The sequence below is a fragment of the Idiotropiscis lumnitzeri genome, chromosome 7 (assembly GCF_059441095.1).
Source record: "Idiotropiscis lumnitzeri isolate Australia: NSW breed Sydney's pygmy pipehorse chromosome 7, RoL_Ilum_1.0, whole genome shotgun sequence".
NCBI lineage: Eukaryota > Metazoa > Chordata > Actinopteri > Syngnathiformes > Syngnathidae > Idiotropiscis > Idiotropiscis lumnitzeri.
In genome coordinates this window covers 2,596,447-2,608,480 of record NC_142397.1, presented here as the reverse complement: position 1 = coordinate 2,608,480, position 12,034 = coordinate 2,596,447, and the positions used below count along the sequence as shown (strand labels likewise).

General features: G+C 44.7%; 1 protein-coding gene across 11 annotated transcripts in view; it reads right to left on the bottom strand.

The window, feature by feature from the left end:
• tenm4 (teneurin transmembrane protein 4) overlaps positions 1-12,034 on the bottom strand; it is a 152,224-nt gene that overhangs the window by 56,444 nt on the left and 83,746 nt on the right. For 7 of the 11 annotated variants that reach the window (XM_088301570.1, XM_088301569.1, XM_088301571.1 and 4 more), the window contains 4 exons: positions 11,840-12,034; positions 9,495-9,695; positions 6,060-6,245; positions 2,935-2,961 (listed from right to left, as the gene is read on the bottom strand). In XM_088301570.1, coding sequence (XP_088157696.1) covers positions 2,935-2,961; positions 6,060-6,245; positions 9,495-9,695; positions 11,840-12,034 — 609 coding nt within the window. The remainder of the gene's footprint in view (positions 1-2,934; positions 2,962-6,059; positions 6,246-9,494; positions 9,696-11,839) is intronic. The other 4 variants (XM_088301572.1, XM_088301573.1, XM_088301576.1 and 1 more) reach the window with 1 other exon arrangement.

Genomic DNA, 12,034 nt, shown 5'->3' with positions numbered 1-12,034 from the left:
AAAATACAAACTGGCTGGTCAATAAAAAATGACTTATTAAAATGCAAAACAAATTACCGTTAAAATTACCATACAATAACCACTGTTGTAATTTACTTTTGCAAAGCTAAAATTGCAAAAATGGCATTACACCGTATGGAGCTAATTCGCAAATATCCCCAAATATTCTCTCTCTTTTTTTTTTTTTAAATATACTTATCTTTTGCCATCTCATAAGTCTTATTTTATAGCTGATGCGATTGTACGTTAAAATGACTTTTGATTGGCCAAAACAGCTTTAAAATAAACTGGCTACAGCGCCACCTGCTGCTTTGGCATGCAATCTTTTTTCATTTTCTTGTAAATTTGTTTTTTTTTCCTTTACAACAAAACGATTGATGCATTTTCTAAAAAAAGAAAACTTACTAACCTTATTTAACATGTTATGCTATTTGGATTTGTTTGTTAGAGAATTGCAGAGAATGGATTTAGAACACATAGGTGCTGACAATTCTGAATGTATAGAACAAGAAAATGGACTACTGAATGAAACCCAACGAGATTACTTGTGTGTGTTCCACCATTGTGAGGAGCCAAACGCAGCAAGGACGCCAGAACAAGCAGCGTTTGAAGATATGCGTGTGCGTGTGCGCGCGTGTGTGCGGGGGGGCTATATTTTGGTGAGCTGGAAAGCGGGATGCTAAACACAACCAACGGTGTTTATTCTCTGCGCATAGGCCCGCGCCGCGCGTTATTTGCCGATTATCTGGTCACGTGCGATGGCAATCGCGCCGCGCGGGATACGTCTCGGGGATATCAAACGCGCTCGTCTGTCACGGTCGGTGTTGTTAGCGAGCTGCCTTGATAACCGCCTTGCTGAGCTGACCCATTTTGTCAAGTGCGAGGAGCCTTCTCTGAGCTCACATCAAATGGCGGGAAAACGGATGTCGGCGTCGGAGAAGAAAGCGACAGGTGTGCGCGCGTGTGTGTGTGTGTGTGTTGGGGGGGTGATGAAAGGAGGGACGTGAAGGGAAGTTTTTGTGGAAATAATGGCAACACAACTTTAAAGGTTAAGTAAGGCACAGACAGGAAGTGTGACTTCGGTGCCGTAAACAAACACAGCGTGGCTCAGGCTCTGGTTAGCAGGGATCATAACTAGCTTGTTTTTGGCTGTTAATCCCTCGCTTGTTTGTGGTTTACTCCTAAAATCAACTATAATTTTTTTTTTAACTGTTGCTATTTATTGAAAAAATCACAGATTCAAATATTTTCTTTTAAGTTATGCTGACCATAAATTTTTGAAGTAATATTTAAAGCAATCAAATGCGAATGCATTTTTTCCATAAATCGTCTGCAGTCTAAATACATTTACAATAACGCTAATAACAAATCAACCGATAAAGTTCAATATCTTGACAAACGAAAAGTTGAAAAGATGTCATAAAAAATAAGAAGACAATTGATGTGGTGACAAAATGTTAAAAATGATTTGGGCCATTGTGCCAATAATCGAATGAAATGAAGAAAGAAATAATAATGAATGAATTTAAACTAAAAGATAAATAAGTAATAACTTTAAAAGTTGTGTTTCTTGGAATTGATTGATTAAAACGCGCACTTCTTAAATCAGTTTATATGTGCCGTTGTTCCGCATGTCGGATAATCAAATGCAGCCAAGCTTTTAACCACGTCGTCCGTCCTGCCCAGAAAATCAATAAAGCTTTGGCATTCGCTGATTTAAAAAGGCCTCTCCCAAATGATGAAGGGCTCCTTAAAAATCAATTTCAATAAAAGGCAGAATAGATAATGCGCCGTGGTCACAACAAAACAAAACACAATACGATTTTCTCTTCATTTCCCCGAAGAAAGGCGGCAGCTGCTCAAGGCTACGAATGATAGAAAATATCGAGATTTAATTTATTTAACATCAGCCGAGTAGAAAGCTATGTTTGCTAGCAACACAGATTTAGCAAGTAGCATAAAGTGAACATTTTGGCGAACAAACTAAGAGTGCAACCTTATTTTATGGCGACGGAAAAAGTCGTTCAACTCATTAGCTTAGCTTAGTTTTACTCGCTAGCATGGTAGCTAGCAGCTCTGCCTTTCACCCGTAGCGCAGTGTTGACGATAGCATAGCATAGAACGCGGACGTGGCGGTTTCACGAGCTAGCTAAAATCAAGAGACCGCTATGCAGCAATTCTTGCATCCATTGAACTTGTGAATCTTCGGACAGCCTCTTCTTGAATTTCTTTCCAGACTCCCGGAGTGGCTGTTTGGACGTGAACCGTTTCTCAACGTCGGAGATCTTTTGCTCCTCTCCCGACCCTCATGGACCTTTTGCTGAAGGAGGCTTGAAAGGTTCTCAATCGGGTCGATTGTCAGGGGAGGAGAGGCGGGGGTTGGACGCACTCAAGTTTCTCTCCTTTGATGCCCACAAAATGACGGTTAGCCCGATGGCCTCGCAGTGCAGAGGTACCGGGTTCGATTTTCGGCTCCAGCCTTCTTGCATGTTCTCCGGGTAATCCGGTTTTCCTCCCACATTCCAAAAACATGCATGCGAATTGTCTAAATGGATGGATGGATGGTCTTGTCGTAACATAACGACAACTCTTCTGTTCGTAATTTTGCAAAACGATAAAGTTATGCAAACGGCGTGAGGCCGAGCTCCGACATGCGGTGCTAGCAAGCTTAGCCGTCTAAGCTAACACGCTGAGCTGCTTGATCCCGACTGTAGATTCCCCCCCAACATTCAGACGGATGGAAAAGGTTGCACAACTCGACTCAGTGGGTGTGAAGGTGCTAAGTGGAGATGATGGCGTGACAATGGTGCAAAAAGGGTGGCGTTGTTTGGCGTTCAGTGTTTGTCGGCGTGTCCGCGACAAAGTCGAAGGCAGTCACACAAACGACGAAGGATGACGTGGGAAAGAAAAAAAAAAAAAAGAGGTATGCCGTACCTTTCACTACCCTATCCAGATAGTGAGCTTGGGAGATAAAAGACAAGGACAATATCGTAAGGGAAGGTAGAGACAGCAAGACAGAGTGTTAGTGTGCCACCAAAACAAAAAGAAAGCATGCAACACGAGCAAAGACGACAAACACGAGCCAACGCGAGGATGGAAAGGCGCCATGCAGAATCCCGCGGGACGGCGCGTCTCTCGCCGGAGCGCTTTGAAAAAAAGCACGAGAGGAGTTCAGGGTCTTTTTGACCGTGGGACGTTTGCATCTTCGAACGGCAGACGCCAAACGAGTCGGCTTGATCGGGACAATTGATTTGAAACTGTGATCTTTGGCTACTTAGCGGACGCCGCCGAGGGATATTCTACCAGAGACCTCAAAAGGGTTTATCAATAATTAAAATTTCACAGACTGAGTCCCGGCTCAAGAACGACAATAACTGATTGCATCGGGTCAGTGTGACCGGTTTACATATTTGACCAGAACAGTTTTTCTAGCTCAGTTCGACCAGCTGAATGTTTAACCCGCAAAAAACATCCACGCCTAAATGTGACCCGTTGCATATTATACCCTAAAAACTTAGATGGGTCAATGTGACCCGCTGAATGCTGAACCATAAATATGTCCACGGGTCAATTGAACTGTTTTCATGGGTCAATGTGACCCAATACATGTTTCGCCATCTAAAAGTCCAGAAGTTGGTTTGACCCGCTACATAAATAATCATAACCATTTGAATGGGTCAATGTGACCCGCTGCATGTTTTAACGATAAAAAAGCCTGTGGGTCAATGTGACCCACTGATTACTGAACCATAAATATGTCCACAGGTCAAAGCAAGGTGCTGCACATTGAACCGTTTTCATGGGTCAATGTGACCCGCTGCATGTTTAACCATAAAAATACATGTGGGTCAATGTGACCAGCTGATTTCTGAACCACAGGTCGATTGAACTGTTTTCATGGGTCAATGTGACCCAAAGAATGTTTCACCATAAAAATGAGTGATTTCAACTAGCGTGTGACAAGAAGGTGTCAATTGTGCTGTAATTGTTTGAGTTTTATTAGCTAATTTCTTTTTATTAAAATCTTAATTTTCCATATAGTCATGAATTTCCTTTCTGCCCCCTTTGAGCTCTTGACGTCACGGTCCATTTTCTTTCCGGTTAAAATGGCTTCTTAAGCGAGGGCAATGACGAGCGAGCATCTTGCATCAGTCGCCCCCGAGTTTCACTGCGCCTAAACTTAAGTGCACTCGTCGTCCCGAGGGTTGTTGTTGTTGGAGAGCAAACAAGGAAATTAGAAAACCGCCAACAAGCCTCTGGAATCGACTCTTGCAATCGAAAGGTTACACCGTCCCGTCCCCCCCCCAGAGGGAACGCAAACGTGCCCCAGACAGGAAACACAAACACAACTTGGGATGGAAGTTGGCACACGCGCGCCACCGAAGAATTTCTTTGGAATCACCGTCACAAATGAGCCATCCCTCCATGAACGTAAACAATGACACAAATCACGCAAGAGCGGAAGAAGCAAGCCTCGTCTAAATTTTTGGAGCCCAACCACCCTTTACAGGAGAGACATTTTTTTTTTTCAAGATCACCTCATAATCTGAACACTCATTAGACCTAATTGTCATGTGTGCGCCTAAATGCCGTAGCAATTAAAAAGATGCCCGCTCTCAAGAGAGAAAATCCTTTGATAAGCATGACAAATTCATTTTCTTAAATGGCATCAAAAGTTGCAATCTTACGAGCATTAACTCAGATTTTCCCAAGGACTAATATCGCGATCAAGATTAACGATTAGTCACGCAAGGATGTCAGATTGACGTGACGTGTCGAGTAAATTTCAAGTCGGGATGCGGAAGCGCTTCCTTATGTTTGTTTTATTCACTTTTAAAAAAAAAAAAAAAAGATACAACTTAAGAGTTTATTATTTGGGGAACCTCAAGCTCCTTGTCAGGAGACCCCAGCATGAGAATTGAGACATCGCGACCTGCCGATGGCCCAGCGCTCTTGACGTTGAGCCGCTCTGACAGGCCTGACATTAAATAGCGGGGCCGCTAACTAAATAGAAAGGCACCTGTCCTGCTGCGCTCCAGTCACACTTCAAAAGCTGTCAGTCTTCACAATACCCGTCATCATCAGAACCCAAATACAATAAAGGGGCGGGGGGGGGGGTCCCATGCGGTCTAGCACGACTCCGACAAAAATGCAAAAAAAATAAATACGTTTTGGCATTGAGAAATAAGTCGTGATGATGAAAATGAAGCTTCAAATTTGCTTCATGAACCAGTTGGTGTTTTTTTTTAATCCTCCAGGTGGCACTGTTTTTCAACTAAAAGGTTTAAGAAAAGGAAATTCATATTTGGAAGTGGTGAGTAACAGGAAGTAAGAACTGAGTCATCCCGAAGCTTTCCTCCATTGTCCTCATGCCATTACCGGGAAATACATTTGCCAAAATAGCACCAAGAGCATCGCCACTCCAGAATCGAACATTTTTCAATTTCTACCACTTTTGTCATCGCATCGCCCAGCAAACGGTTTTAACGACGGCCTGCTAAGTGCAGTGTGAAAAGGGGCTTAAGGATACAAAGAAGAAAAGAGACTGCAGGTATCCAGAAAATGAAGCGCCACAGCCCAGTGGAAACGACGCAGGATGTTTTGCCTATTTTTGGATGCATATTTGGTCATCGCTAGCCGTCCGTGTCTCCTCATTTGTCACAATGGGTTGCGTGCAGTGAAAAAAGGGGGCATAAAAGAAAAACTGTAATCTGGTTTCAAGCCAAAACGTCCAAAAAAAAAAAAAAAAAGCGTGAGGTTTCAAGAAAGCTGTTGCTATTCAGACAAAACCTTGAACAAGCGGTGCAAAGGAGAGCAAACACACACAGAGAGCCGAGCGGTCGGAAATGAGGATGAGTCAACTCAAAGGACACCTTAGCACATTCCCACATTAAAATGCATGAAGGCAAGCCTCGGATCCTTGAGTAAACCCGTTCATGCTTTACTGAGTCGCACAAATTCAATTAAGCATGCTTCCTCCCCGCCCCGCCCCCCCCGTCTCATCTCTGAGCCGAATCACGCAAAACCTCTTTGAAGAGCAACGCGTGGGCCCGTCCTACCGATGGTGCAGTGTTCTCCGTTCCAGCCGGGACTGCACTCGCACTTGCCGTCCTTGCAGGTGCCGTGCTCGTTGCAGCGCGGGTGACACGCCCGTTGGTCGCATCCGGCGCCCATCCAGCCGTCGTCGCAGCGACAGGTGCCCGACGCGCAAACGCCGTGGCCGCCACAGTCGGCTGCGCAAATCTCTGTGGGAGACAAAGATGGCCGGGGGGGGGGGAAGTGAGAGGTGACAGGAGCGAAAGAGAAGACAAATCCACGAGTTATTGTGGAGGAAAGGCGGCCACGCTTCACTACCTTGTGTCGCGGACATTGAAAGGAATTCGGCCGCCTTTTCACACAATACGAATCTAATAAGACCATTAGAAAAAGCGCAGACGCGGACGGTGTCGGCCTTATGGCAGCAGACTCCGTCTTTTTTTTTTTTTTGGGGGGGGGGGGGGATCATTCACTTTGATAGCAACTTTCTAAAGCCTTTTGTAAGAATGGTATTGAATCCGTGAGAAGAAAATGCAGCCGCTTTGCTAAAAGCAAAAGAAGATATCCATTTTTTTGTACGATTCCAAGTAAAAGTGACTAAAAATGTTACACCGGTAAAAGTACTGTTACTTTAGGATAATATGATTCAATTAAAAGTCAAAAGTAGTCCTTCATATAATTACTCAAGTGAGAAAAAGTATTTAGCGAAAAAAACTTAAAATATACTGAAGTACTGCGCTGCAGGAAAGTTCGGATTTATTATTCCTTTATCAGACTATGATCTTAAATCTTAAATTCAGGCACAAAAAAAAAAAAAAATCTGCGTAAATGAATTTTCTTTGTTTCCACAGCGCAGGTTCAAAGTCGGCTAAAATGCGACATTTTTTTAAGCAAACCGAGATGCAGTCATGTGACTGCCCGGCGTCATTTGATTGGCTAAATGCAATCAAACGTTGATGAGGTCATTTTGGAACAGCGAATCGGAGTCATGTGACGTCTCTCTGACGAATCAAAAAAAAGAAAAAAACTTTGCCCAACTCTGGCGTGTGATAACAAGCCACGGCGCTGGCGCCCAATCAAGACGACATCTTCACATCATGATCCATATTCAGCATACACAACAAGCGCCAACGGGGAAAGTGAACATCTTGCGCTAGCTCGTTAGCACATATGGCGAAACGAGCAGCCGAGAGCAACCTCGGCATCGACTCCGGGGGTCTCGGATCACAAACCGAGACGACGATGTTCATTTGACCGTACAAACTAAAGCGACACAGCGCCAGCCCTGGCAAGGCCGTCTTCCACAGTGTTTAAGACTCATTATCGAAAATAAAACTTCCATATTTATAAACAAATCAAAATCCTGGTTGCACACTTTCACTGCCAGCCGTTCTAAATGTTGATAGAAAGTTGAGTTCGGTCACAATATAAGCATCGCATCTACCGGAAGAGAAGCCTCTCTTCTCGGATCAGAAAAAAAGACAAAACAAGCTTTTTGTGGGGAAAAAAAAAAAAAACACGTAGAAAAGTGACTTTGATACTAATATTTTATTTTATTTGTCACACCATTTAGCCCACCGGTGTCAAACTGTGGCCTGTGGGCCAAATTTGGCCCGTAGTGTAATAATATTTGGCCCGCAAGGCGATACCAAATGACGACGAAACCATTTTACATTCTATATGATAATAGTAACATTCAAAATTATATATTTTTTTTAATTAATAAAACCACTTCTAATTAAAAAAAAAAAATCAACATTTATATTGTTTTTTAAAAATTAAATGCTGGTCCGCGGCTTTGTTCAAGTTTGACTTTTCGGCCCACTGTGGATTTAAGTTTGACGCCCCTAATTTAGGCAATTTAGCCCCCAAAGCCAGATTTGCATCAATTTTGGTCGGCAAGTCCATCATGAGTAGACCCACAAAAAAAAGTCTCCAGAACCCAAAATATATTTTTTGGGAAAAAATGCAACCAAGTTTCAACCACATATACAAAACAGACAATTATTTTTTTTTTAATTAATTTTTTTGTCATCGCATGCCGGCCAAATTTGATGACCGTCCATAAAACACAAAACTCCGATAACACCCCACAAGGTCAGCCAACGTCTTGTTGCCGCCTTATTCCAGTTATCGCCATACATCCCAAGCGATTGCTTTTCCAATTGCATCTCGTCACGTTGTGGCCAGCAAATGTAAACAAGCGCGCGTGTCTTGGCCTGAGATTAAGACGGCTTCAAAACCAGACGACAACCCCACCTAATCCTTGGAAGTATTAAAACACGAGAGTCCTGATGGTGGAATTTACGGCGAGGCTTCCTTGCCGACGGTTTGTCGTCCTGTCCGGCAGCAAGCTTAGTGTTGCATTACACGAACACTTGACAATAAACAGGATCAAGCGGGATAAAGCGCAAACTCATCATCATTTACTCCCCCCCCCCCCGACAAAATAACCCCCCGGATTACCTCTTTAAAGCACTGCTTGGAATATCCAAGGAGTCTTCCGTCTGAGGACCGAGATTGTCATCTCAGGAAAAAAACAAATTGCTGTCTGAGTGGAAGCAATCGAAGGCCGATGTCGTGATTATCAGCACATCAGAGCGCGGCTTTAATCCATCGGGGGAATCGTCGTGAATTCTCTCGTATGCGTTGAATCGCGGGGAAAATTACTGGAGAATGAAAAGCTTTGTTTTTTTTGTTTTTTTTAGGGAACATTTGAAAAACAAGACCGCAAAGGTAAAAACACCATCCAGCTACTTTTTCATCCAACAAGAAGCTTCCAGAAGTTAAAAAAAAAAATAAAAATCCTCTGACATCTCACTTCTATGCAAGCTGTTTTCTTTTCAGCAAACTAGCAATTACTCTGAAAATATATCGAATCAAGACGTCTTCTGGCAGAACACAAGAGTGTTAATATGAGCTGCCAAGGATGTCAAGGTTGTTGTCGGCCGAGGTATTAAAAAACGTCTGTCACCAAAACTGACGCGGTGTGATTATTAAATCTCACTGACTGCAGATTTAACGGATGATCGCCGCAAACGTTGGTCGTTTTTCAGCGTGGCTTCCGCCATTCATCAGCGAGTTATTTCCGCTTGGCCGTCGAGGAATTATTTACTGACGCTAATTAAGACGGAACATCATCAACCCGAACTGTTGCGACTTGCAAAGCCTTTGCATGATTGTACACGTTGACTTCTTTCGGATCATTTATGTCCCTGATATGCACGAAACAAGATGCCTTGCATTTTGGAACGATGCAAATGTCAGCGCTGTTAGAAAGCAACCACTAGAGGGCGCACTCTCAATCTACGCTTTCCCTCAGGACAAAGAAGAAAAGTTAAAAGGATCAAAATACGGTTTTGGCACGGTGGGCGATTGGTTAGCACATCGGCCTCACAGTGCAGAGGTCGTGGGTTCGATTCCGGCTGCACGATTTTTTTTTTTTGGGCCGCACTTACCCGTGGAGCAGTCGTGGCCCGTCCAGTTGGCGTCGCAGCTGCACGTGCTCGTGTCGGCCAGGAAGGTGCCGTGTCCGGAGCACTGGTCCATGCACGAGGCCCTGGGGCTCTCGCAGCCGGGCCCGCCCCAGCCCACGAAGCAGTGACACTCGCCCCGGACGCACACGCCGCGGCCAGAACACGTCGGGTCCAGGCAGTCCACTGACAAAACAAATGAATCTTCAGTACGAACACAATGTACCTTCCACAAAAATAATGCGCATCAAATATTAGTCACTTTTAGGGTTGCCGGAAACATTTATTTATTTATCCACAATGGCCATAAAAAGTCTACACACCCCTGCCAGGTTTTTGGGATGCAACAAAATGAAGCAAAAGTTTTAGTAGGCTTGTTTTGCTTTTTCCTGAATCCTTTTTGGATCCACTGTAATTTTCGGATTACAGGAAGCAGCACCGACACGGCAACATCCCGCTTCATTGATTTTGGACGGTTGAACGTTGGCTCGACTGCTATGTCTCATCTTTTTTTTTTTTTTTTTAGCAATGCAGAACAAGCGTATTTTAACGCCAAAAATTAGAAAACAAATGCTTTCATTTTTACCTCCGTTTCTTTTATTTGCTTGTGTTTTTTCCTTGAGCTTCAAAGTGCACGGAAAAAAGCCGAGCGCGTCAAGAAATTGAAATGTGATTAAAGCATGTGGTCGCTCCAGCCACCGCAAATCCGACAATGCCAGCACAAAAACACATTAGCACTGCACCCCCCCCGCCCCCCACTTCTGAGAGGCTGCTCACTTCAATCCCATTATTACGCAATACTTTGTCCAGTTTGACAATACGCGAACGGCGCCCCCAGATGGCAAACGGACAACGGGGGCTTGCGCGCGACGTCAGCAGTGCCCCCATTTAGAATGACATCAACTGGACATAAAGGCCACCAACGTACGACAAACAGAATCTCTGGCTTCTTGCCAGATGGTTTGTGCGCCAGGTGCGAGGATCAGAGGACCAACTGACAAGAAACTCTCCTGGCAATTAATCACGGGCGGCTGAAGGTCGCGGCGAAGAAAGGTAAAAATGTGAAAGGCCGCATTCCCCGTCGCCGCTAACCGCTGACACGCCAACCCCGAAATAGAATGAGGGGGGGGGGGGGGCGCTATGGATGAAGCGCACCCCCATTTATCACACCCCCCCCCCCCCCCCTCGGTGCCATTTTTCATCTTGAAATGAGAGCCTTCAAGAGCTGACAAACACAATGGCCGCCTCGCTCTTATCTGCTGGGGCCGTATCCGCCGCGGAGCTCCCGCCGGATTCACATCAGACGCCGTGTCCGACTTCCAACACAATACGCGGACTGTTTTGTTATTAATGCTCGGCCTTCGAAGTCATCACTCATAGGCTGTCAGTCACCGTTGCGATGCGGGACGAACGCAACTCTTTTCGAGCTCCACCGTGTTCATTGACAATTCGTTTTGTTCTGCAGGATTTCACGCCGCAGCGTCCACTTTTCTCTGCAACACTCGATTTTTTTCGCTCAGCCATCTCGAGGATAAAATGCGTCTCATTCTGAGAACTACAAGGGGCCAATAAAAAAAAAGATAAACGCATTAATTGTATGTTGGTAAATTTTTGGGTTCAAGTTTCCACCCAAGCTAGTCTCGCAACTGGTCAAACATTTTTCTTGTATTTTTCATATTTTATTTCGTATCAACTGCCGACTTTTGCCGCGCTGGCCCACTGATGGCGCACAGAAAACGGATCTTGGCAAAAATGACGCATTTCACTTGACAATTGGTGGACCGTTTGTGAAAAGTTAACAAAATAGATTTTTGTGTTTATGTAGCAGAAACCCTGGCAGCCTAAACGTCCCGCCCATCGAGAGCCTGCTGATGGCGCGCCGTCGTCCCCATTTGGCTGCAAAGGACTGCTTTCCTGCTGCCCTCAAGCTCCTCTTGGATAACATTTGCCTCCACACAGTAGTCAACATGAAATGAACATATGAAACCCTTCAGAAAACAACAACCCACTTCACTCCACAGTCTCCACTTTACTGAAGTTTTCTGTTTCTTGGTTGCCCTTATTCTCCTCTTGGATATTTTTTTTTTTTCCTGACGGCGAGATGTGAATCAGGGAGACCCTCATTCTAGATTAATAGAATTTAAAAAAATAAATAAAAAGCAGTCGAACTTAAGCTGACCACACTTGTGTGCTCCGCAGTCTCAATTTTGCTGCATTGGTCCGCTATTTTATTGCCCCCATCACCTTGTATATCTCATCACATTTTGGTGCCTTCCTCAATTGTTGCAAATATTCAAATTGGAGAAACGGGCGCTTTGAAAGCCTCTTACCTTCCTCGCAGTTGTCGCCTTTGTAGCCCGGGTTGCAGATGCATGTGCCCACGATGCAGGTGCCGTGGTGACTGCACGTGACGTCCACGCACTGGTTGGTGGGCACGTCGCACTCCGAGCCCTTCCAGCCACTGTGACACATGCAGCGACCTTTCAGGTATTGACCGTTGCCGGTGCACAGCACTGGACAGGCGG